Source organism: Hippoglossus hippoglossus, chromosome 3, assembly GCF_009819705.1.
Source record: "Hippoglossus hippoglossus isolate fHipHip1 chromosome 3, fHipHip1.pri, whole genome shotgun sequence".
Classification (NCBI taxonomy): domain Eukaryota; kingdom Metazoa; phylum Chordata; class Actinopteri; order Pleuronectiformes; family Pleuronectidae; genus Hippoglossus; species Hippoglossus hippoglossus.
In genome coordinates, this window is record NC_047153.1 from 4,224,242 (window position 1) to 4,248,267 (window position 24,026).

The 24,026-nt window shown below is 40.1% G+C and overlaps 1 protein-coding gene across 1 annotated transcript; it reads right to left on the reverse strand.

Moving 5' to 3' along the window:
• Positions 1-15,067: 15,067 nt before the first annotated feature.
• LOC117759343 (ubiquitin-conjugating enzyme E2-17 kDa-like) lies at positions 15,068-20,725 on the reverse strand. Its single transcript, XM_034581413.1, has 7 exons — positions 20,572-20,725; positions 19,121-19,184; positions 18,591-18,622; positions 17,184-17,261; positions 16,607-16,712; positions 15,694-15,787; positions 15,068-15,601 (listed from the first exon to the last, which is right to left on the reverse strand). The coding sequence occupies exons 1-7, from the start codon at positions 20,593-20,595 to the stop codon at positions 15,556-15,558; spliced, it is 444 nt and encodes a 147-aa protein (XP_034437304.1). The 5' UTR covers positions 20,596-20,725; the 3' UTR covers positions 15,068-15,555.
• Between the last annotated feature and the right edge of the window lie 3,301 nt (positions 20,726-24,026).

The following is a 24,026-nucleotide window of genomic DNA, read 5'->3' on the forward strand; positions in this document are numbered from 1 at the left end:
TGCTGAATGTTAATGATCACGTTTCACACATTAATAATCCTTGACCTTTTTACTAACTGTAAAGCAAAAGAGCGGAGCATCAAACATTATAGTGAATTGAAATGTCTCAGTTTTTCGTTAATGTCCTAGTCTCCTCCTTTATATCTGAAAATGGGACAACTTGAAATTGGCTCCCTGTAAAAATAAGATGTCGGTGAAAATAGTTTATTACAGGTGTTATTTTTGTCAGCTGCTTTTTTTATTTTTATTAATCTAGTTTTAAACAATGTAGTCATACTTTTAGTCTTGAGATAAAAAAGGCACTTTACATTTACTCGTCTAAAACTTAGTCACTCAAAAAAAAATCGAGACCAAGAATGAGCAGTTTATTCAAACTTCTGGGAATAAGGACTATTTTATATCAAAATCCAAGGCGATGCATGAAATCTGCATAAATGATGACGCATCTCCACTTCCTCCCGTTGTACAAAAAGCCCATCTGTTAACATGGAGAAGGGTTTATGACCTATTTGATTTAGCTTCACTAAGCTGTCACGTCGATACACAATCTATATACGTTGACATTCCCGTTTATGGAGCCTCATAAACCAGTGGGACACTTGTTTTTGCCGTATTCCCTCAATTTCAGTGGAGCTGCTCAGTGACCTACATATACTGTATGTTTCCTTCTGCCTGCCAACTTTCTATCGGTTAACTAAACACACATAACAGGGGCGGGGAGCTGTCTTTGTAATCCTCGGTGTTTACCGAGCTTCTACTGCAAAACTGAAGACTGCAGCCTTTCTGAAGAGGATGTTCATCGTTTCAGTGTTTTGTTAAAAAACTGTATATTTCTTCTATATATTATTAATTTCCTTTAAGTTTTAAAGATTCAGATACATTGCAAACATTATAGTTATAATACATCAAGTCAAAAACCCTTCATTCTTCTAATAGGTGCATTCTAATTAAAATATTATCTAGAAAATCAAAAACTGTGTATGAGGTGTAATGATCCAAATTATTATTTTATTAGATTTAGAAGTGAACAATCTAATTTAATCTTTCTTCCCCGTGTTCCACATGCAGTGTTCTGGCACACATAACACTTCCTGTTCGCCGTCCACGCAGCCAAAACATCACCTGATGTCTGCCGGGCCGGCAGCAGTGTGACGCACATGCATCGCACTCATAAAAATAGGCACACTCACTCTAAGCGGGGGGGGAGCACGAGCTTGAATTCACCGCACGTGCACTCACAGCGTCGTACTTGGGATAAAAACAGCTCTCCAGTGCCTCCTGTCTCATTCCTGCTCCTGCTGCATTCAGGATATTTCATTTAATTGAGTGTAATTGTCGAGGACACACTGCGTTTTAATGTGAAACCCAAATATTGTGCAGCCTCCCTCCTTCCATTTACTGACTTTGTTATCAGGGAACACTGACACTTACTTTGTTCAACTCAAGCATACGTTTCAAAGCTTTTTTTTTTCCCGAAAATGTCATTTAACTTCTCTGTGTGTAACAAAGTCAATTATGCAGCAGCACCGTGTGAAAAAGAGTCAAATTGTGCTTTTGGCGACCGAGGATCAATTTGATTTGAGTTCCTCCTTACGATGTACTTATGTGTTTTTATACAAATTAACGTATTTTAACCTCTCTTTTATGATGTTTATATCGTTTGTTTATCGATATTGTTTGTATGCTAACATATTTATGTTGTTTATTTTGTTTAAGGGCTCAACTCATACACAATTGACCGGAGGATTTCGTTATTTAGCTCTTTCCGTCAGAATAAAAGGAGATTGCCTGCATAGATCGATGGTCTGGGCCCTTTCCTCTTCCCAACACAATGCACAAACAACTCTGAACTCCACAGGTTACATAATGGGTCTGTTGCTCCACACCTCAGATTCCTGTGGACGGCTGACGGAGGTGAATCCTAACATGTTTTTCTGCTGTTGTAGCCCGATCGCCTGAAGACCTGGACATTCTGTGCATTCTGAGATGTTCAAAACAGTCGTAAAAAGTGGTTGTGTGAGTTATCGTAGCATTTCTATTACCTCAAACCAGGCGGACGCTCTCCCTCGACCTCTCTCCCCGACAACATGTGGATGTTTTTAGTTTTTAGTTTTTAGTTTTTTGCCCGAGACAGCTTCAACGGCTCCGATCATCTACAAGCCAAATCAAACCATAAATGTCCAGCCGCACTTATCCGATCAACCAATCATGTGGATGCAGTGCAATTTAAAACCTGTTTACTCTCAGAGGTTTGCAAAAAAGTGGTACATTTTCTCCACAACTTTATGAGAAAATGACTCTCACTTTATTTATAACGTCAGTAAACATTTTTCTAAGGAGTTCAGGGTCTCAATAGCTATTTTCAAGTCTTCCTCAATACAGCATGATGTTCATTTTGAAAATGATGGTCCCATTTAGAGTCAAATTGACGATAAAGCACGGTATGCATTGTGCCGTGGATCCCGCCGAACGGCTTGTGCAGGCTCCACCCCCTGCTCTTCCAAAATATGGTGACTTCTGGTGTAAAACCAAGATGACGCTGGACAAAAGTTAACTCTAGAAACTGATGATAATCCCAGAACACCGGCAGTTTCAGAAATATTCAACCCAGCCTGTATCAAAAATGTGAAAATCACATTTTTCTCACATTCTGAGTCTTGCATCTGAAGGATTTTACACGCCACCTGGCTGACACATGATTGGCTGATGGGATAATTGCCCGGATAAGCAGGTGTGCGGTTTTGCTTCTGCTCTATTTGGCTCGTAGACGATCAGAGCCATTGAAGCCGTCTGGTTCGGGGAGATTTTCCATTATCTCCGATTTAAAGGTTAAAGACCATATTTCTGGTAATTTGTGCATCAAGGTGAGATATTGAGTGGTGTGCGATTATGATAAGATGTGATGTTCAGCGTGTGGCTTTGTATTAATGTGCATGTATCTCCGACAGGTATCTTATCTGTGCTCAAAAACGTTTTACAACAATACAATTTTAATAGGCAATAAGAGATTAGCTCTCTAATGAGCAATGAAGTTAAAAGCTTCCTTTCCCCACTTAATCGGTGCACAGCTGCTGCAGCAATTTAAGATTTTGTTGACATGTGCTTATGAAATATACATGTAACTTAAAAAATACCATACATGTCCTTGAGGGGAAACCCTGACAAGCGTCGGCAGTTAAAAAGAAACTAAAACGAGCTGGATGCTGGAAGTTCTCCAGACAGACGGTGGAGTGAGAAGATGTCAAACTTGTCACATTGAAACAAATTGTAAGGAGAGAAAATCTGTCTTTGGATGAGACCGACCTGTTTTCATTTCCAATCAGGATCATTGTCCCGGCCTGGGAAGTCAGCGGCAGAAAAAACAAGCACACAGCAAAACTAACAAGGTGCAGGATATGAAGGCAATAACAGAAAGTAAAAAAAACAAAATCACATCCAAAGTCGCCCTGAAGGCAAATCAGTGAACGGACAACCTCTGCAATATTTCAAGCTAAGTGAAAACCACAGGGCCAGTGAAATGTCCAGAGTCTCTTTCCTGAGACGCCAGGCAATCGGAGTTGGTTTCAGGACGGAGGAACGTGTGGACAGTCCGTTGGGAGCATCGTGGCCTGAGGGTCGTTTGGGCCGGACTCCAACCGTCAACCTGAGCAGTGATAATACAACAAACAGGAACTGACTGACAGGCCTCTCCTCAGAATCCATGTTTCTCTCTCAGGCATCTGCTTCTCCACCAATAACATTTTAGACCTTGAATATGAAGAACGTAGTTTCTGGGTCAGAAAACAAAAGGACTGGACGTATAAATTCTGCTACGGACCGCACAGTGTTATTGTTGATATGTATCCACATTAGCTTATCCAGAATAGTTCTTGAATCTTGTTTTCTTTCCGAGTTGACACCTTCGTCAGCGTCTCAGATATTTGTCTTCTTCCGATTATTTTCAGTTTTTTGCGTCCTTCGCATGTTACACACATCATAAACACACCCACTTGTTCACTGTGGATCTTTCCAGAAATGTTCCTGCTATATTCTTGCATGGGATCACTCCTTTTCATTTCACTGACGGGCTGTTCGGGGAAAGTTCTGCATAATATCTGGAGCAACTGACTTGGGCATTTTTGTGTTCTGACATTCAGGAGATCCGGACTTCAGCTCATGTCTGAAAGCAGCTTGTACCATCGCTATAGTGTACCTTGGAATCTCAGTATCCAGATAACAACTTTCCTCCCTAATGCACATTGTGGCCAAACGTATAACTTGTGAAGTTAGGAAATAGTGTTAGCCTTCAAAATTAGCAGTCCGCTGGTTTGTGAGGATAATTTTGTCAGTCTGCTCCTGCCAGAGGTTCTGATGAAGAGCACAAAGCTCAGAAAAACCACACATAATGAGATTCTAATACATTTTTTGCACATGGGAGCAACTTTTTGGATCGTGCTCCTGCTCTCTCTCAAATCAAAAAAAGCAATTTCGGACGGCTTCAGTTGTACTTTTCCTCATAAAGGCAAAGACTGAACGAATTAGCTTTGAGTGTTCAGAGATGAACACGGGATACGGAACTAATGAACTTTGTAATAAGACTCATAAGACGAACACGAGACACCTCTCCGTTGAACTACAGAAAAAACGGAGTCATCATAAGCTCTGGGAGCGGAGCGGGCCGGTTCGCAGCTGAGCCGGCGTGGGAGGCGATGGCTGCCAGGTAAGTTGGCACGGGAGGTAACTGATTAGAAGAAGGCACGAAGGAAATCAGAAGAAACGCTGGAAATAACTCAGGGGGGCAGGTAAGTCGGGGGCCGTGGCCCATAACACACACAGACACACACACGAATACAAGTAGAGCAGGAGGAGAACACAGACACACAAGGGAGAGAGAAGAGACAGCGCTGCACAGCTATTGTGTTACATTTAAAATGAAATGACAAGTCGACCTTGACTGTTGTTAGTGGACAGGAAGCAAACTGCAGTTTCCAGTCTCCAGTGGGACCAGAGACCGTAAACAAAGACGAGCGACACGACAGCTTCACAACAGAGAAGTCAAATCGTTTTGATTGCCTCACTAAATAATAAATCCCACCTCCTCCATGTTATCAGATGGGATATGGATCAAACTAGAAACGTCACTGCGATAGAAACCTGGTGAAAGGTCACCTGATATTTCAGTGTCATCTCTGTTGTATAGGTTATAAACTGCACCTCCTCCATGTTAGCAGTTGGGACATGGACCAAACTTTAAAGTCCAGAGAAAGGTACACGTCAAATATTATATTTTTTTCAAAGATGGTTTCTGGCAAAGTAGGTTTATTTTAAAATCACACTGGTGTATGTTCAAGAGTTCATGCTACTAATTTGTTTGGTTTAAATTGGTACTAGAAATGTGAGGTAAACATTTTGATCGACAGCTCAAACTGACTCGTGATTGGTCGGACACTGTGCAGACTCTGGCTGGTAATCAAATATTTTAGCTTCATTTTGTACAACAGGGGAAAGTGAAGATTTAGAATCCATCTTTATTTACAGTCTATGGCAGGTATGAAATGTTATACTGCATAAGCAGCAGTACCAGCAGCTACATCTGGATTTTCTGGACCCAACAACTGGTGGTAATGACCTCTTGTTACAGCCTTACATCAATACTCCTCAGTGTTTCATTTCCAAATCACAAGACCAAGCAGTTTGTGATTTGTGCAATATCAACTTCACGTTTTTTTTTTTTAAATATCGTGATCCTGCCATTTTGCTTTAAAAAAAAAATCCTAGAATAATTGAGACAGTTTTGACAGTTTCCTGCATCGAAGACAACCTCATTAGAGGCAGAAAAACATGCTGCAGGGGATCAGTCACCGATCGACTGTGCCTGTCTCCTCCTCACACACACTAGTCAACATTTGAATTTCTGCTGCTTCAGCCTGCTGAGACAGTGGGTGCCACCAAACGCCCATGAAAACAGATTTTCCACAAATGATTACTCACGTCGCCCTCCTGATCCAATCTAATAATTGCATCTGAAAATGAGCCCGAGCCAACACCTGCGGCTGCGAAGCCTCCATTCATTTTATAAAGCAAAATTAATTTGCTGCCACACATTGTACAATCTCCACGGCCGGTAAAAAAGGCATCTGAACTGAATGTGTTTGCGATCTGAAATGTTCTCGTGTCCCGGACTCTGTTTATATTAGTGAGGAATCCTTTCAGACGAGATATATCAAGGCTTTCTTTAAAAAAGATGAGTCGTGCTCAGGAGAACGCCGGACGCCAGGACCCGGGCGTCTCTCAGCTCTGGGAGGCGACTGGGCGGACACGCAGCGGCAGTGAATCAGGCAGCTGTAGATCATCCTCGGCGAGCAGACGCTCCTTTCGCCTTGGGGTCCACAGCAAACACATGACAGTGTGATTCATGCTAATGCATTACAGGCTGAACAGAGACCTTCATAATGTTTTCATAAAATCTGCATAGAAAGACACAGAAGAGATTTGCTTCCAGTGCCGGATGATTTGGTTCATGAATCCTCTGCTATGGGTGAGAATAAAGTGATTATTGATAATATTATAGCTTTTTTAACACATGCTAATACGACTTTATGGATCAGCGTCTTTTATTCACCACTTTGATGTGATACCATGACTTTTCCTCAAGCATCACCAAAAACTCTGTAAGGTTTTAATGGAATATCTTGGAAAATATGATATATATTGCTTTAAAGTTTGCTACAGATATTCACAGGAACCAGATAATGGACTTTTAGTCGTCCCCTGATGGAGGCTCCAGTCGCACCATGAGGCTGATATCCGAGCTTTTGAGAACATTTTAAAAGCAAATCAACCTCACCCACAGTACAACCCATAGACTATAAAGATGCACCACATGTCAGCTCCACAAAACATCTTGATCGCCCCCTGGTGGCTGGCTGCAGCATGGGTCATAAACTTTGCAACGTCCATGTTAGCATTTGGGACATGGGTCGAAGTATCTGTCACTTTAAATAGTTCTGAAACATCGGTCAAGATGATCCTGCGCCCGTATCCTGGATCTTTTTGGCTTCATCTTTTCTGCAGTGGGAGGAAGTGGAGCTCTGTCTATGGTCCAGATTCACAGAGTAACCGCATGGATGTCGAATCTGTGTTGTTTTATTTCTCTGAAGTGAAAGTATTGATAAGTAAAGACAGGATTCCTTTGTAAAACAGCAAAGATGTGATCCAGGCTGATGCTGCAAAGTCACATCTAACATGCCGTGCATGTAGCTTTTGTTCATTTGAGTGTTTCTTGCTCTTCTTTACCGATTCCTCCCCGGCATGTGTGTTTTCAGATCTGGTGCCTGTGGTGTCCTCGTGCCTCCCACCTCCTTCCAGCATCGCATTCGAACAGATTTGCTCAGATCTGGATTCTCTTTAACACAATTCATTTAAAAGAAACGTTATATTTTTGTCTTCCCACGCTACATTTCTCTCCGCCAATTCTTTTAATTTTTACAGATCTGATATCATGCATCATCACACCACCTGGTTTTTAAAGGTCGTACAGAGCCACCACAGTGTATTGTTCTTACTCAAGCCTACTTCATCCATCTGTTCTACCGGTGACAGCTTTCAGAAGAGCAGCATCTTGCAATAAGAGGCCTTGATACCTCAGATATTTATCTGCGTGATTAGTCTCTCACACACACACACCACAGTTTACTCATAAAAGGCAACTCGACTTTATTCTCAATATGGCAAAGTTCTTCTCTTGTTTGTTTCTATCATTAGAAATGCTTTATTAATTCCACAGTGTTGAAAGAGTCCAGGAACGCTACAGTCCTTCATCATCGCTTCCACAGGCTCATTAGTGCACGTGAAGCATCTGCATTGACAGCTGCAAAGTTCCAAGTTCATCAGATTTTCATTTACACATCATCGGTGCTGCGTAATTACTGGAGGAGCGGGCGGAGAGCCGCACAGTGGAGGAGCACACGAGATGGTACGATTCAATCGGATGGATAATGATAAATAGGATAATAGGCTGTACATTTCATAAATAGCAGTGTTAGGCTTTAATAAATAATTTATATGAGACACAGGAAGAGGAATAACACAAGCTCTCTGCTTTGAAGTGTGTTATTGCTCTGCTGCAGGACAGTTTTGATGGCATTAATTGAAATGCTGTGTTGTTTTTCGATAAACAAGAACAATGATGATGAAATGTGAAACACGTTCAAAAGAAAAACTGAGATGAAAACAAATGAAATGACAACTTTTAAGTGTTAATTACAGAAATATAAGCTGTCGATAAATGATGAAGTCAAAAAGATGTAGTTTTCAATTAGTTTTAGTCCGATGGTTTGAAGAAGGGATTGAGTTGAGCGAACAGAAAGACAAGGAGATAAAATGAATTATAATGAGGAGATTGCAAATAAACATAAAAAACATCTGTACTGATATGATCTGGTAACTTTTTAAAGATTAAATTTAGAGACACTTGATTTGATGAGTCATATATGAGTTATATGTAACACAATAAGAAAATTATTGACAACATCGTCTCCTTTGGCGAAAGATGAACCTTCGCCGCACCTCAATGTTTACACGGTTTGAGGAAATGTCACAATTCTGACCATGATCCAATGACTTGACTTGACTGAGCTTTTTTGAGCTATATATTGTAAAGCAGCCAGGAGCAGTTCATCAAAGTATAAAACATGTCACTTCCTTTAGCCAGCAGGTGGCGCTGTGATTTTAAGTCATGATTTCTGTGTAGATGTCATCAGGCCGGGACACTTGTCTTACATGTCTAGTTTGGACTCGATTGGACCAAATATGTCTGAGATACAGAAGCTCGTGTTTTGATGGCGTGTAATCAAACTTTGATGCCACGCCACGGTCACACCGTGTGATAAAATCAAATATACCAAGGTAGTTTATATCTCCATCTTGTTGAGATGACATTCCCAGAAGTTGAAGTTGATCTGATGAAAGCCCTACGACAAGTTCATCAGAGTAAAAATGTGGAAAATGGCCAATATGGCCACTAAAGTCAAAATGGCGGGCTTCCTGTTGCTTTTTTCCAATTGCACCTCCGACCTTTTTTGTTTGTCTGGTCATGATACACCTGGGCTACGATTTTTGTGAAGATCGGTGAAAGCTAACTGAGGGGCTTTTCCTTAGATGGCGCTGTTGAGCCATTTTGCCACGCCCATTTCAAATTACTCCAGAATACAACAACTTTTTGGGGTTTTGAATTCCCTGCAAACTTTGGTCATGATTTCAGCATGTCTAGGCCCTGAAAAAGCCCCAAAAGGGAAATACAAGTCCTTCGAAATACAATAGGAAATACAAATTATTATTTATCTGAATAAATATGTTTTTTTTTACAGGTATCATTTACAACAAAGATTTATCACCCAAATATTAACAGCAATGGCAGTATTTGTTTGGACATTCTCCGTTCAGAATGGTCTCCAGCACTAACAATTTCTGGAGGTAATTATACTCTTCTCTCTTTATATTTTATTCTGGATGCCTTTTATATTTGAAGTTAAACATTTTAAATTGCCTTGTTGTTGAAATTAGCCATGTTCACACTACACGACTGCACCATTGGTGTCATGTGATTCCGGTTCTGGCAGTTACTGTGAGTTCATATTACACGACTGACGGGGGGTGACAGGGGATCTTGCACTACACCATCTTTCAACAGGATAAACCCTGACTGGTATGTCTGGTCTCCAAACTACATTTGATCAGGAAGAGACACACTGAGTTTGACTGATCCTCTCAAAACGCGTCCATGGAAATCACAGTTGTATGGAAAAATCTAATAATGATAATTATTCTCAACTCTACATTTAACTTTGTAATAATTGTATTTATTTATTAGGGAAAATAGCTTAATATTTACTAATTGCTTTGATAATATACACTTAAAAGTTTTACTTTGTGTGGCTCATACTTAAACCAGGCCTACTACTAAATTTCAAACCAAACCACTACCTCTATATACCACCTTCACCCCATCCTGAGCTCCGATTGGCTGTAATTGTTGCCAATTTTTCTTGATATTTATCTGCTAGAAATCAAGACAGAGGAAGCGGATTTGTCAGCAAGCCTTTAAATCGCATCTTTGAAGAGTTCACAGATAGCGAACGTGAAATAAAATAGCTTAAATGTAATATGGGACAATAAAACTGGAAGAGATAAAGAGAAAAATCTAAAATCTAAATGTCATACTTTTAAAGTATAACAGCCAATAATGTCTCAGGTGTTTATTTGTTTGTTCATGGGACTATCACATGTGTATGTGTGTTGTTTACAAATATAACAGTGATCGAGAATCATTCTATATAATTTCAAAATAGAAAACTAGTTGTGTGACTCTATCATGTCTCTAATTATTTTTCAAAAATGTGTCCTATATAGTAACACTGGAGTAAATATTATCTTTAAAACCCCCAGCAGATGGTATGTACGTGTGCTTGTTTGTGTATTGGTTTTTGTTTCCTATTCAAGACCTTTTCCAGCATAAACACTAATCTTGTCAGGACCAGTGGACCTCATGGGGACCAAAAGAGGCCAGACATGATTTCTGACCTCCTGGATAAGGTTAGTGGTGAGATGTGAATTGTGGTTAGGTTAAGGTTATATGTTATAGCCATGAAATGGTCATAGTTAATGTTAGGGATAATGTTTTTTCGTTTGGGCTGCACGATAAAAAATCTATCATCATCGCGATATCAACATGGGCGATAGACATATCGCAAATGGCGGCAAAAACTGTGATAAATGGTGTTCGATGCGCCACGCATTCACACTCTGCGTGTCAATATATTTGGCCAATCAGATGAAGCCCTGCTACCCTAGATGATAAATTAAAGAAATTCATATCATTGACGGGTTTTTCTGTCAATGAATTATTGTCAAAAGAACAGAGAGAAAACAGATTATTTGAAAAACAGAGATATGACGAAGCCGTGTCGCTCCGTCAAATCTCGCTCTGCCTCCTCCACTGTGGAAACTTCAAGTGATCTCGTTTGTCCCGGGTCAGATTCATCATTATGATAAACGTGTGCATGTCTATCTATAGTTTTGAGGACAAATTTTGGTCCGATACCATCATTGTGAGGACATTTTGGCTGTTCCTCACAAACTCAAAGGACTGTTTGAAGGTTAAGAATTGGTTTTAAGGTTAGGGTTGGATTTAGGTTTAGGTTTGGGCCCGAACCGACTCATTTACCTGCTCCGTCCTATCCGCAAAAACTAAAACCTGAGAGCCCGTCCTATGTGGACTTGTGGTGCAGATGCCAATGTTGATAGTGGGGAGTAAAAAATCCAATACCAATATATTGGCAAATATATCTATGAACATTAAAATAATTCAGACATAGCTAAACATAATTAAGACTTTGTATGTGATATTTTTAACGTATTTAAGACTTTAAATTCAGATTAGGGAATTTTAGACTTTTCCAACCGGCAGTAATTGTGGATTCACAGTTTTATTTCACTGTCTTAAACAATGTGAGACAAAAGATTTCTTTTACATTTTCACTGATTTCACAGAGAATAATTCATGGATCTTGATGAGAATAATAATACATTTAGGGGACTGGTGGAATCCACGATTATTAATCTAGATTTTTGCATTTTGTGATGAAATATGACTATGAAATATGTTGAAAGTAAACATGCAAAAATAAAGAAATCAAGGAATAAATGGAATGTTCCCGGAAGAAGAGGACTGTTTGGGGCGGCGTATAGCCTAACTGGTAGAGCTGCTGCCCCAAAGAGGAAAGCCGACCCGCGGCCATTTATGCATGTCCTCCCCCACTCTCTCTCTGTCCCCCTTTCACAACTAAGCCTCTGTCCTATACAAATAAATAAATAAAGGTTATAAAAAGCCCCAAAAATACATTTAAAAGAAAAGGACTGTTTAAAATGACACGTTTAATGTTAAAGATTAAAGACATGTTCGATGTTCTGTATCAAAGGCTCACGCTCTTTGATCGTAAATGTTCCTTAAATACCTTTTATCATTAAGTCTCTAATATATAGCAACAATAAAAGGAAGGAGATATACCATCTGTACAAAGGATAATGCGACATTGATTTCAGAAAGTGACACCCCACTGTGAGAGAGGGAAAACTTCTACTGACGCAGAAATCTGTTCAGAATAATTGTAACTTTCTATTTCAAACTGAATAGATTAAACCAGTGATGGAAGGTTTTTGTCACCCAAACGTGGAGACTAGTCAAACCCCAGGTTCGATTCAGCAGAACTCTATTTGTATGTCTCAACAAATAAGCTACCTCCTAGACCTGCTGGCGAAGGAGAGGGCCTACCGTAGTACAGAGTACCACTGGAGGATCCAACTGGGCCAAGAGTTGGAGGAGCACAAACAAGAGCTGGTTCGACAGAAAAAGCTAAAAGAAATGTTCATTAACAGAGGAAAGGAAACAAAGCAAGAGCTGGAGATGTTACAAAAGTACAGCAATGCAGAAGCCCTCAGCGCCACAAAGATCGCCTCTCAGGTAAACAACACCATCAAGAGGAAGAAGAAAAAAGACCTTCAGAAAGATTACGAGGAGCTGAAGGTGGCACACATCATCAACCAGGAGAAGTTTAACAATGAGGTTCAGCTGGAGAAGGATAAAAACAAGCTTCTCCAAGAAGAGATGGAGAACTTCATAGCTTCCTTTGAGGAATTATACCAAAGTCAAGAAACCAATCAGGAGAAGTTCAACACCGAGCTTCAGGAGGAGAAGGAGAAGAAGAACGATCTCCAAGAAGAGATGGACAACTTCATAGCTTCCTTTTCAGAATACTACCAAAGTCAAGAAACCAATCAGGAGAAGTTCAACACCGAGCTTCAGGAGGAGAAGAAGAAGAAGAAGGATCTCCAAGAAGAGCTGGAGAAGCTCAGAGCTTTGTACCATTACATGAGCGAAAGCTATAAAGCTGATGTTCTCGCTGCCAGGCAGAAGGTTGACCACTACCAGAATGAGCTTGAGATACAAATAAGGTTCCAAGACGAGAGAGTGTTACAGGATGAGCTCCTGGTGAAACACCTGAGGGATGAGCAGGACTCTCTCCGTCGGCAGACGGAAGAAATGAGACTCATGCAGCAAAACGCTTCTGAGCAGGAAACCATTTTGCAGCAAGAGATGGAGGAGCTGAAAACTCAGTTCTATACTGAGGTCTGTGGTGAGAGTCAGGGGGTTAACACTGAAGTCTGCCAAAGTCATGCAACCAACCAAGAGAAGTTCAACACCGAGCTTCAGGAGGAGAAGGAGAAGAAGAACGATCTCCAAGAAGAGATGGAGAACTTCATAGCTTCCTTTTCGGAATACTACCAAAGTCAGGTAACCAATCAGGAGAAGTTCAACACCGAGCTTCAGGAGGATGAGAAGAAGAAGAATGTTCTCCTAGAAAAACTGGAGAAGCTCAGCGCTACTTATGATGAGGACTTCCAAAGATATATACCTGATGTTTCCAGCACTGAGCTCACTGAGGACGAGTCTCTCTCCAATGTTCTCCCTGATCCCAAACCCAAGGAGACGGGGCTGCCTGAGAAGACAGAGAAACCAAAGAAGGCTTCATTCTGGAAGAGAGTCCGCCGCTTTGTGGGGTTGAGAAGGAGGCGGAAGAAGGAGGTGGAAGAAGGAGGCGGCGCCAACATCCCCCAGCAACTGTGCTGACTTTACCTTCTTCACCTGCTGTGAGGACTGTCAAGGTTAATGGAGGGATTTACAATTTGATTCCAAAACATCATGAAAAATAATAATGTCCTCACAATGATAGTATCGCACCAAATAAAACGATAAAAAAATGAATTTCTTGCATATGTTGATGTATTTAGGATAAGATAAGACAAGATGTACCTTTATTTATCCTCCGTAGAGGAAATTCACAAATGACACAGCAGCAGAAGAAAGTGAGAAACATCCTCCTGCAGAACCGTTCCAGATGTGCACATGCAAGAGTCATGGAACCACAGTTTAGGCCTGTGCATGCACCACCAGTTTGGTTCTCATGGTTTTCCAGGTATGCATATGTCAAACTCTATCAAAGCTGCCAACATTATTAAAACAACATATATATATATATATATATATATATATATATATATATATATCAAATTTTCTTCTCTTCTATAAAATGTTAGATTTTTTTCATCAATATAAACATTTATTAAGTTAACTCAGCCATAACCCTACGTAATAAACATTCATCAAAAACAGCTGTATGCCTGCACACATGCAAATAAAAATATACAGACACTGATATCTATATCTATATCTATACAGACTTTATACAGATTTTGTGAGTTTTTTCAAGGAAACATAAACTTGAAGAGCTTTTGTTGACCTTCATTTGGGCACAGCCATGGAAATCTGACTGGAGACATAGAGTGCTACTTAAAGCTGTTCACTATGCCACCAGTATATTTATTTGTCTATCTTAGAGTGCTGGAATTAATATTCTGCCTTGATGATGTTAGAATGAATACTAGATGTTCAGTTTACCTCTCTTAGTGGGTTTGGAACTCGTGCATGCGTAGGTCTAAAATGGTGGAGAACAGGGGCTCTCCGGCTCTGGAGGTCGATGATAATAAAGAAAGTAACAGCTCAAGTGGAAGAGGGATCCCTCTCATGTGGCTCTCTCTGAGGTCTCTATGTTTTTTTGGGTATCGCACCTTGTTAAGCCCTGTGAGACAAATTGAGATTTTTGAATATGGCCTGTCCAAATAAAATTTGATTGATTGATCTTGTCCAAATCCAGTTTGAAGACATTTTAAGCTTGCTTTTATTCTTCTTATGAATGCCCCACCACAAAGAAAAAACTAGTTTCAAGGTTCTTTGTTTCTTTTAGTGATACTTAATATTTACTATCCGTTTTCCTATAGGTATTTATGACTAAACTTTTGTGCCAAATTAATGCTTGCTACATCATCTAGGTGGTAATTACAAACAAGTTACACCAAAAAATATCATCAATAAATCCGACCACGTCAATACAACAAGATCACATAAAGATCCAAAATGCACTGTGATAAAAATGTACAGACCATAGTCATAACAAACAGTATCATCCTTTAATCAGTACAAAAGGTGCCACAGGGGCGTCAGATACAAGTGACAGACTGTTTACACAAGAACAGAAACAGGATTTTTTTACCCTTTCTATAGCCCAGATGGATATGAACAGAAGAGCATGTTCAACCCTTAGGAACACGTTTGACTGGGTTCAAAATCTGATCTATGTACCTGTGTAAATCCAACAAAAAGCTAATGTCACAGCTTCTCCCAGGGAAAGAAAAAAAAAAAAGAGTACAGTTTGTAAGATTTATTTTGTGATGACTCTAATTGAAAATAATTAAACTGTTAGATAGTTCCCGATGATTTTAATAATAATAATACCCATAATAATAATAATACAAGATGAAGAACACCATATTAAATGACTTGTAATTGCTTCCATTTTTAGAGGAACTGCAACAGTACATTCTTTCACTCAGCTTCATCTGTAACAAGATGCAAAAAAATTCAGCATGTTCTTCCTCTTCTCTTGGATGTTATTATTTTCTTTACATGGCATACTTGCGGGTCCATTCTTTTGCCATGTCGTTGAATCTGAGGAGAGAAAAGAACGTGGTCACCTCACGACAGCACTGATGATATAAGCAGAAAAAAGAAGTCTCACCCGAGCCTGTGTGTACACTCACTTTTTTTTGTCGGTCTTGTAGATTCGAGCTATGTCTGGAACTAAGGGATCATCTGGGTCTGGCTCCCGCAACAATGCACATATGGACGATAAAACTGAAATGAAGAGACACAAAATAACATTAAGATGAAGAATATTTATGCAAGGAAATGTCTTGTTCACACTACACGATTTTCAGCCCAATGTTTCCACTTGTCAACAAATTTTGGAACTCAACAAAAAAAACACTCAGATCAGGGACAAATCAGCGTTCGCTATCTGTGAACTCTTCAAAGATGCGATTTAAAGGCTTGCTGACAAATCCGCTTCCTCTGTCTTGATTTCTAGCAGATAAATATCAAGAAAAATTGGCAACAATTACAGCCAATCGGAGCTCAGGATTGGGTTAAGGTGGTATATAGAGGTAGTGGTTTGGTTTGAAATTTAGTAGTAGGCCTGGTTTAAGTATGAGCCACACAAAGTAAAACATTTAAGTGTATATTATCAAAGCACTTAGTAAATATTAAGCTATTTTCCCTAATAAATAAATACAATTATTACAAAGTTAAATGTAGAGTTGAGAATAATTATCATTATTAGATTTTTCCATACAACTGTGATTTCCATGGACGCATTTTGAGAGGATCAGTCAAACTCAGTGTGTCTCTTCCTGATCAAATGTAGTTTGGAGACCAGACATACCAGTCAGGGTTTATCCTGTTGAAAGATGGTGTAGTGCAAGATCCCCTGTCACCCCCCCGTCAGTCGTGTAATATGAACTCACAGTAACTGCCAGAACCGGAATCACATGACACCAATGGTGCAGTCGTGTAGTGTGAACATGGCTAATTTCAACAACAAGGCAATTTAAAATGTTTAACTTCAAATATAAAAGGCATCCAGAATAAAATATAAAGAGAGAAGACTATAATTACCTCCAGAAATTGTTAGTGCTGGAGACCATTCTGAACGGAGAATGTCCAAACAAATACTGCCATTGCTGTTAATATTTGGGTGATAAATCTTTGTTGTAAATGATACCTGTAAAAAAAAACATATTTATTCAGATGGTACTAGTGTACTAATGTTCATTAGGTTCTGAGCCACAACAATTAGTTTCACATAAAATAATATATACTACATTAAGGATCAAAGTGACAGTTTTTAGCTTTTATCAATACAGGAAGAACTTTACAGAAGATATAAGGATTTAAACACAGTAAGTTTAAATAATGGATTCCAGAGGAAAGCCACCAAACACTTTTTCTTGGCTTCCTGTGTTTTGGAACAGCGAGTAGTTGCTGTTGATCCCAGCTACCTCCTATCATAGAGCCTGTACACAACAGGCTGTAGCTATTCATTATCAAGCTAGTATAATTTCATCACACAGCTAGAATGAGTTGGACAGTCATGGAACATACAATTTGTAGGTTATAATCTCTTAGATAATTTACATCGTTACATTTCACAGTATGACCGGACAAAGCTTGGAGTAACCACAGCACTTCTTACAAGTGGTGGCTTGACTGGGTAGTCGGTGGGGAAGTGGATTGTGAGAAAGAAAACTCCTCCTTGGAATGGAGAATCAGCCTGGTGTAAAGACATGAGAACATTTCTGTCAGCAAAACATTTCCCACTAAATCAGGTTCAAACACAATGTTGACAGATCAGTAGTAATTAATTCAAATAAATCTGCATCAGAACCTGATAAAGACATAACTTTATTTACTTTTATATTGTTATTATTATATAATTTTTGTTGTTCAGACCATGTGTACCGTTAGTAAAAAAACATTTATGAAATCCCAGCAGTTAATGTGGTGGGATCACCGTTGTCATTTTTCACTTTATATATAACTGGAAACCGTTATTGGTAACTGTTTGGTTAACTACTGTTAAAATATTTGAAAATAAATTAACGTGACACATTTCTTCTGCTATAAATTGTATCATTTACAGAAACCCGATTCTCCTGGTTTGTTCAAATTGACCTGTTGGATTGTTATTACTTGTTACTTTGCTGTAAAGTGTATTTTAGACCATGATATGTTTGTGTAGGGACAATGACTTCATTCTTCAACTTGACTGATCAATATGTGGCTTGTTACAAGTTTGAACCTGAATGTTTCGACTCCGTGGCAGGATAGCTGTGCTTCACAGGTTACTCTGATCAATTCCAGTTAAAGTTTCATATTCGACTCTTCGGCGTCATATAAACCATATTTTGGCCCAAAATATCCTTTAGGATATTTAGGCTTAAACAACAGTGTAAATGACTTTGTTTCGAGTCGAATATGTCTGGGCTTGCGGACACTTGGATGACACCACACAAGCAGTATAAAGGCATGTTGTGTGTTTTTTCTGTTGTTTTATTACGTCTCTTTGGCAGAAACACTGTTTACCCCTGAGACTCCTAAAGTGTTTTGTGGACTCAAACACTTCACCCAGCCCTCCATAGGCATAGTGGTGGGGAGATAATGAGTGAATTTCCATCTTTCGGTGAACTATCCATTTAACCTCATACAGCTGCTTTGGTGTGAACTGGACACAAGGTGAAAGTAAATCAACCTGACGGTGCAACTTCTGTAACAGTGTTGGAACCAACTTTCTGAACAATGTTTGATTTCCACTTCAGGAAAAAACAAGAAGTGTGCTCATCAGCTGAATGAGACAAACACTTCGATTACGTGGTTCTACAAGACCATTCAATGAAGTTAAAATCAATAACTGTTTACTTATTCTGTGCTTTAACTTCAGAAACATTAAGACATTGAATTATGTAAATTTAAATAATTACTGGAGGTAATGGAGTTTAGTGTAGGCTACTTAAAAGAATGGTAAACAATCTATGTCCATATAGGTAATAAATGTCGCACAAGATTCTATATGAGAGGACTGAAAGACTTAAATGATACTCACTGGACCCATAATGGTCGACTGCCAATGAAACACTGGCAATTAAGGGAGAAACAGAGAAACACAGAAGAATGTAAGCTGTACATGTCACAGACACAATGTTCATCACTCATAATGAATCCACTATAAACAATGACTGTTTATAAAGATGGACGAAGCGGCTCTACTTCTTCATGATGTACCAAAATAAAGTTGTTCTTTTCAACTACCAATTTTCTGTCTAGTGGAGCCACAGCCACCCACAATGCATGCATACATACAAAGCACACTGCTACAATGGCCTTATTTGTTGGTTTTATGCAAAGTGCGTTTCAGTGTCGCAATTGTGTGCCATTATCCAATATTAACCATCAAAGAGCCCATAGAACGTGGAGTAGGAAGGTTCCACTTTCAAGGGAGGAATGTTGCACTTTTTTTCTAGAACACAGGTATGCTATGTCAAATAATACAAAGGGGGTGGTGCGAGCCTGAGGGGGTTGTTTTACCAGGAATATAGAGTGTGTGTGTGTGTGTGTGTGTGTGTGTGTACTCACAGTCATCCCCAATTGGTCCAGCAGAGCAGTTTGCTGGAGGGTCTCTTCCGATGTCCTGCAGGTCCTGTTCAACACAGCAGAAATACTGCAGTTAGCTATTCTAATGAACAGGTTCTCCTCATTAGTAAAAAATCACTTTTTCTTTTCAATCAAATGACTATGGTTTTTCCCCCCTTGTTCTACCTGATGATGCCTGTGACTGTAGGTGTTGGTTTCTCTTAGTAAAGTCTTTGTTATTAGCATAGCCATAGTGACTAATGCTGATAATGTACACACTGTTTTGTTTCTATCCCATCACACAAGCCAGAAAACTCAAGACTCCACTGTATGTGTACCACATGATACATTCAAACAATAAAATAAATCAATTCAGGGACAGCAGGTGGTAAAGTGGTTGGCACTGTCATCTCCCAGTAAGAAAGTGCAGGGTTTGAGCCTGACGACAATAAATCTGTTTCTCAGTGTTTCTCCAACAGTTCAAAGAACCAGGGAAACTGGAAACTCCACATTTTCTGTAGCTGTGAGTGTGGAAAGTTGTGTGTCTGGTTATGCGAGGACTGTGATGGACAGTGACTTGTCCAGGATGTTTGAGAATGAATGATCTGAAGTGGCTCAACCACATTTCACTGCAGTGCTAAGACGACTCTGAGTTAAGATCTCAAATATCAGCATTGTCTCAGACATTAGGGCCATGGAGGATATTATCACACTGTTTACCACAGGCTGAGTAGCAATGAGGAATAAAATGATCTAAATGAGTAAATTTGCGGGAACAGCATTCAGGTAAATTTGTGTTCTCTTCTGTGAGTCTTAAGTTAAGTTGATGTGCATCTCTCTACTACCACTGTCTTGCTTGCCAGCCACTCCCAGGGGCCTGTTGAGCAAAGCAGCTTTAACTAACTCTGACAAGACCAACTGAAATCTGAGTTGATGAAGCCCGAGATGGGAAACTTCTGAGAACAACCGTGGTAACTCTGAGTATGTTCACTCAGAGGCTGCAGTCTTTTTTTTTACACAAGAATCTGTACTTCTACAGTAAAGAGTGTGTGTACGTTTTCCACCTCTGGTGTTATTGCATCACAATAGTATATTTCGCACATTCCTATGCTAATGCTGAGCTTCGTGCGGACTTGAGGTAAAGTGGAGAGAAGCCTGACGCTTCTGTGGTGTTGATCTAATATTGATATTCTATCCAGACAGTTCCGCTGTCAGCATTACCTGCATCTTAAACCCTAATGAACCCGAAAGGCGTGAAATACAGGAGGGTTGTTGTTTGTAGACAAGACAGAATACGCCACAGTGACATTTAAAACACTGACAGCAGCCATGGAGCTTGTTTTGATGTGAGGACAGCGTCTCAATCTTTATGAATAAACCTTTACCATGAAAATAACTGCTGGGCTAGTCGGCTACCATTAGCTGAAAACAGAAAAGCAGCTAGTCAAACTTACCTCCTGAATTCTCTTCAGCGCCATGTTGATGGTGTAGTTCTGTTCTCGGCTCACTTTCAGTTTTATCGCTGGAGAAGTCAAAGTCTGGAGTTTTCTCCCTGAGTACTTCAGTACTTATACAACCAGGGCTGTGTTTGTGTCTTATAAAACCCTCCTTGTTCCCGCCTTCTTCTGTTGACGGTTGCTAATTCGAAATGGATCATGGGAAACATAGTTCTGAATATTGCATTTGCATGTGACGTGGAATACCCCAAGAATGGACGTTCAGGAATCACATTGGATTGATAATATTTCCTATATATTTATTTTAAAGGTTCCTTTATATTCTGCTTATAAGGTGATTATGAGTAACACACGTAATAAGTTGTCATAACAACAAAATAACCAAACTAAAAAGTATAGTTGACTTCAAATCGACTCATTCTCTAAAATGACTGGATGATGAGAACTCAGTGTGCAGATTTACTGCTGCATCAAATATGTCTAAAATTACACCTATGTAAACCTACAGCCTTCGTTAATAAATTTGCATCATTTGATGTTTGAAAGAGCTGAAATAGCGGAAATCTGGAAGAAAATAAAATGCTCATGTGCCATTTTGTTTGTTTTCCAAACTTACAAAATGGTTAACATGATTAAATGTTAAAAAACCTTTTGAATGTCTTTTCAATTTTAAAATAAAAAAATTGAGTCAGATAAAGTCTTGAGATTGAGTATTATTACTGTAACTCCGCACTACAACCATTTTGTTTGCCTTTTGACACATGTGGGACTGTGATGGACAGTGACTTGTCCAGGATGTTTGAGAATAAATAATCTGAAGTGGCTCGACCACATTTCACTCTAGTACTAAGACGACTCTGAGTTAAGATCTCAAATATCAGCATTGTCTCAGACATTAGGGCCATGGAGGATATTATCACACTGTTTACCACAGGCTGAGTAGCAATGAGGAATAAAATGATCTAAATGAGTAAATTGCGGGAACAGCATTCAGGTAAATTTGTGTTCTCTTCTGTGAGTCTTAAGTTAAGTTGATGTGCATCTCTCTACTACCACTGTCTTGCTTGCCAGCCACTCCCAGGGGCCTGTTGAGCAAAGCAGCTTTAACTAACTCCGACAAGACCAACTGAAATCTGAGTTGATGAAGCCCGAGATGGGAAACTTCTGAGAACAACCGTGGTAACTCTGAGTGTGTTCACTCAGAGTCTTTTTTTTACACAAGAATCTGTACTTCTACAGTAAAGAGTGTGTGTACGTTTTCCACCTCTGGTGTTATTGCATCACAATAGTATATTTCGCACATTCCTATGCTAATGCTGAGCTTCGTGCGGGCTTGAGGTAAAGTGGAGAGAAGCCTGACGTTTCTGTGGTGTTGATCTAATATTGATATTCTATCCAGACAGTTCCGCTGTCAGCATTACCTGCATCTTAAACCCTAATGAACCCGAAAGGCGTGAAATACAGGAGGGTTGTTGTTTGTAGACAAGACAGAATACGCCACAGTGACATTTAAAACACGTTGAACAGCTCATTGGAGCTACGGTGGGAGGCCCTATTGTATTTCGAAGGACTTGTATTTCCCTTTTGGGGCTTTTTCAGGGCCTAGACATGCTGAAATCATGACCAAAGTTTGCAGGGAATTCAAAACCCCAAAAGGTTGTTGTATTCTGGAGTAATTTGAAATGGGCGTGGCAAAATGGCTCAACAGCGCCATCTAAGGAAAAGCCCCTCAGTTAGCTTTCACCGATCTTCACAAAAATCGTAGCCCAGGTGTATCATGACCAGACAAACAAAAAAGGTCGGAGGTGCAATTGGAAAAAAGCAACAGGAAGCCCGCCATTTTGACTTGAGTGGCCATATTGGCCATTTTCCACATTTTTACTCTGATGAACTTGTCGTAGGGCTTTCATCAGATCAACTTCAACTTCTGGGAATGTCATCTCAACAAGATGGAGATATAAACTACCTTGGTATATTTGATTTTATCACACGGTGTGACCGTGGCGTGGCATCAAAGTTTGATTACACGCCATCAAAACACGAGCTTCTGTATCTCGGACATATTTGATCCAATCGAGTCCAAACTAGACATGTAAGACAAGTGTCCCGGCCTGATGACATCTACACAGAAATCATGACTTAAAATCACAGCGCCACCTGCTGGCTACAGGAAGTGACATGTTTTATACTTTGATGAACTGCTCCTGGCTGCTTTACAATATATAGCTCAAAAGAGCTCAGTCAAGTCATTGGATCATGGTCAGAATCGTGACATTTCCTCACACCGTGTAAACATTGAGGTGCGGTGAAGGTTCATCCTTCGCCAAAGGAGACGATGTTGTCATAACTCCAGTGTGCATTGTCCTATCACCGCCAAACTTCTGTCTCATGATCAGAGACCAAGCCTGAACAGCTCTATGTGTCAATATTTCCTCAGTGTCATAGCGCCACCTACTGATTCGCCATGAAACAGGAAGTACTTTGTCCTTGCCGCAGTGCGCAAAATGCATGCAACGCGGAGACGTGTGCTTGGTCATTGATCGCTCTCTCCACTAACCGCAACAGGCTTCAAAATGGCTGTGCTACAACGTAGCCCTAGTTTGAATTATTTCCTCTTCTATTATATGTATACATTTTTCTTGCAATGACCATAAAGACTGAATTTGTATTTTTCATGGTATTTCAGGGATAAATACAAACCTGTCTTTGACTATGAATCCAGGATTTGCAGAGATGTCGTATAATCCACCTTTAAAACAGCAGAATTTCTTTTTCTCACCTTCTTCTACTTCACTATTTACTGCGACTCGCTCCCTTTTCCAATTCCATCTCTTCTCGCTCCGTTCCTCGACTGTCACCCCCCCCCCCCCTTCGCCTGCGCTCTCTCCCCCGCTGTCAGCGTGTGACAGATCGATGCTGTATCCTCTCGGCTTCCCTTTGCAACTGTATTCTCCTGGTAATTGAGCTCAGCTGGTCTCCCAGGGGGCCACTGATTTTCACAGGCGCCTCCAGAAGCTCACTCCACCATCGAAATCATCGCCTGCTCCCTCCATCCAGCCTCATTTGTTTTTGGTCAGCCATCTTTCCCCCCCCCTGCTCACTACCTGCGAGACCCCTAAAACCAATACCCCGAAGCTGTAATGGTTGGATTTCTACCTGCCGTGTTGTTTCTCTCACCCTATAGCGCCTGCTGAGTGTGTCCATACAACACCACACGCTCAAACAAACACATTATCTCCCTTTTACAAACCCACACTTCGAGATGAGGGGGCCGTGAAGAAGTGAACCGTCAGCATTGACAATTTAAGATATCAAAGCTTTGAGGCACACGTCAATAACGAGCGAAGAGATGAGAGTTCATGGTGAATCTGTGTCAGATCCATATTCTGTTCAGTTTGTTTTCAGACTTCACCGAGTGTTGAGGTCCCTTCAGTCCTCTCATTCCTGCTCGT

Bases quoted from the DNA above. Each gene is read 5' to 3' on its own strand.
- LOC117759343 (XM_034581413.1), bottom strand. From the start codon at position 20,595: ATGGCGCTGAAGAGAATTCAGGAG. The intron at 19,185-20,571 runs GTAAGTTTGACT...TGTGTTGAACAG, and splicing joins CGCTGAAGAGAATTCAGGAG to GACCTGCAGGACATCGGAAG. The intron at 17,262-18,590 runs GTGAGTATCATT...TCTTTACACCAG, and splicing joins AGTCGACCATTATGGGTCCA to GCTGATTCTCCATTCCAAGG.